This window comes from Trichinella spiralis (genome assembly GCF_000181795.1).
Source record: "Trichinella spiralis strain ISS 195 chromosome Unknown Scfld5, whole genome shotgun sequence".
In the NCBI taxonomy this organism is placed as follows: domain Eukaryota; kingdom Metazoa; phylum Nematoda; class Enoplea; order Trichinellida; family Trichinellidae; genus Trichinella; species Trichinella spiralis.
Genome location: NW_003526944.1, coordinates 1,499,180 through 1,501,931, shown reverse-complemented (window position 1 = coordinate 1,501,931; position 2,752 = coordinate 1,499,180). Strand labels below are relative to the sequence as shown.

The following is a 2,752-nucleotide window of genomic DNA, read 5'->3' as shown; positions in this document are numbered from 1 at the left end:
TGAATATCAATTCTTCCCCATTATTTTTGATCTTGTTAATTTCGCGGTTTTCTTCTATATGTACCTTCTATAGATTTTGTTCCAATTATTTCTCCAAATACTTTTTTCTGATTCTTGTTTTTTACTTTAAATTTGTAAAAACTTTGACCCATGGAAAGCATTGCATACAAATACATAAACACGTAATAAACCGTAATGCACATGGAGAAGAAAAGTGGAGCAAGTCACGAGCGGGTGAACGGATGGTTGGATAGGTTGGATCGAATCGCTTGTTGGTCAATTGCGTTCGTTGCTGAACTGAGGTAAGTTTCGACACGTTGGAGAAGATGCGATGTGCCGAAGTCGAGCGTGAAAGGTTCTTCATTACAAAGACACAATGAATAAAATATGTTACCATTTTCACAGACGTAACAAAAGGCCAATGCTGCGTTAATTCATAACGATGAAGATCATGTAGGATTAGTTGATAGGGGAAAATCATGTTTGCCATTACTAGTTGCCAGCCAGCAATATTAATTAGTTTATAGGAACAAAACCAAAACAGTTAAAATGGGGAAAATAAAATTAATTAATACACGTAACACATGTAAATGAATAATCTATTTAAAAGTAAGAAAAAAATTTTTTCTTCATTTAGTATAAACCAAGAACAATGCAACAGCAACAACAACAATTCTTTATTAATGAAATATTTTATTTTTCAAAGTTTCAAATGTGCAATGTAATACAAACAAACAAACAGATAAAAGTCTGGCATAAATGAGCTCTGCGAAATGGCAAACATGCCTGGAGTGGGACTTGAAATATTTAATGCAGGTGGAGGATGGAGAGACCAAAAATGGGCCCCATCCTGGAGCGTGAAGCTCCCTTCCCTTAGACAAGGGAGAGTGCAAACTCTTCCTTGCTCTTTGGGCAGGCAGAGCGCACGCTCCCCTTCCCTGGAGCGGGGAAAGCCTAGGCTTTCCGCGCTGAAGAGGCGGGTGAGACTTAGTTGTTTCACCTGCCTCAGATGTGCGGGAAGTTTAGTTTTTTCCCCGCTCCAAGGGGAGGGGGAGATAGTGCGTTTTTTGCCTGCCCAACAGAGTGGGGGAGATTTGCATTTTTCCTTGTCTTTAAGGGGGGAGGAGATTCGCGCTTTCCATTTTAAAAATTCAATACTAAAGGAGATCACTGTTATTCGTGTTTTTTTAAATTTTTTTTAAAAAAAAAGTTTTTGGTTGCGGTGGGGACCTGCCCCCCTAGCTCTCCTGCCCCGTATTGTCCCCCCCACCAAGCCCTGCCCCGGAGTCCCCCACGGCCTCATCGCCTCTAAGTTCCCGTGCCGTCCTTCACGACTTTTTCCAAGATGACCCTGTCGGATCAGGGAACCCGATCCGCCGAAGACGTAGTCCCGCACCAGATGGCGTGCGCTGTTAAGTGAATGCAAATTATCACACTGGCTCTGTGCTCTATGTATCCCTCATGCACATCCAAATTGCCGTCACACCTGACACTCAATATTACTGTACTGTCCTGCAGAGCCATCTCATGTTTGTATACTTACCGTATGATTTACAACTCATCATTATAAATTTACCGTATTACTCCTGCTTATATTTTTAATAAAAATGATAACTGCAAACCTGTTGTTTCGTGTTACGTAATAATTGCCTAATTAAATGTACAATTAAAAAATATTACAACTCACTTGTGTATTTACGTTGTTTGTTATGCATCCTAATTATTTATAAAAAATATGATGTTACGAGTGACGTCATTTATTCTAATTAAAAATTATTCCCACTCATTTTTGTATTTACATTGTATGTTAAACATCCTAATTAATTATTAGAAAACTCTCATTGCTGAAATATGATGTTACGAGTGACGTTATTTAACCTAATTAAAAATTTAAAAAATACTCTCAGCAATGCCATTTACGTTGCATTTTAAATTTTCTAATTAACATATTAAAATTAATCTCATGTTTAGTACATTGTTTTCCTACATGTTACGGATTAATAAAAAGGTCTATTTATAGAAAATTACTTCCTATTTAAAAAAAGATTAAACTTGTTGCACCTTGCCTAAGCTAAATTGTTTATTTTATTTATTCCAAGTTTGCGTGTATCTTTACATAATTAAAAGAGACCCCAATTAACATTTTTAATCAATAATTATTAAATATATTTATGTTAATTTAATGTTTACCATATTACATCCCTTTTAATTAATTGTTTATATTACATTGTTTTAAAATAGAAAGTTGCTTTTATATTACATTGTTTTAAGGAAAAAACTGCTTTTACACTAAAAAATATCGACTTAAACTTAATAAATAAAAAGTACATTTTATAAGATTAAATGTAAATTAAAAATGGATTAAACTTATCTAATTTAACAATTATTACACATTTGTCCAATTATTCGGTGAATGAAAATTATATTTTATTTATCATTTAAATTTCTTACGGAATAAATTTATGTATAAATGTTTAACAAATGTAAACTATTTAACACGTTTATAAGGAAATTGTGCCTAAACTGATGAAAGGTGCAACGCCAAATAAACTAGTTAAAGGTGTGACGGCAAATCAGATGTCAATCATTGGCATAGAGACAGAGCCAGGTAATAATTTTACAAACACATAACAACGCTTACCTCTGGATTGGAGCCGAAACAGAGTCCCAGCACTACGTCCACTGTGAATTTGCATATCTGCCTCTAGGACAGATACGACTTATGAATTCACACAGATGTTGAAATCCCATA

The 2,752-nt window shown here is 34.9% G+C and overlaps 1 protein-coding gene across 1 annotated transcript; it reads right to left on the bottom strand.

Annotated features, from left to right (window-relative positions):
- Window positions 1–191: 191 nt before the first annotated feature.
- On the bottom strand, window positions 192–490 carry Tsp_04015a (conserved hypothetical protein; the record flags this gene model as incomplete). Its single annotated transcript, XM_003374780.1, has 2 exons — window positions 395–490; window positions 192–358 (listed from the first exon to the last, which is right to left on the bottom strand). Coding segments are annotated over exons 1-2 (263 nt in total), but the record flags the coding sequence as incomplete, so codon positions are not given.
- Between the last annotated feature and the right edge of the window lie 2,262 nt (window positions 491–2,752).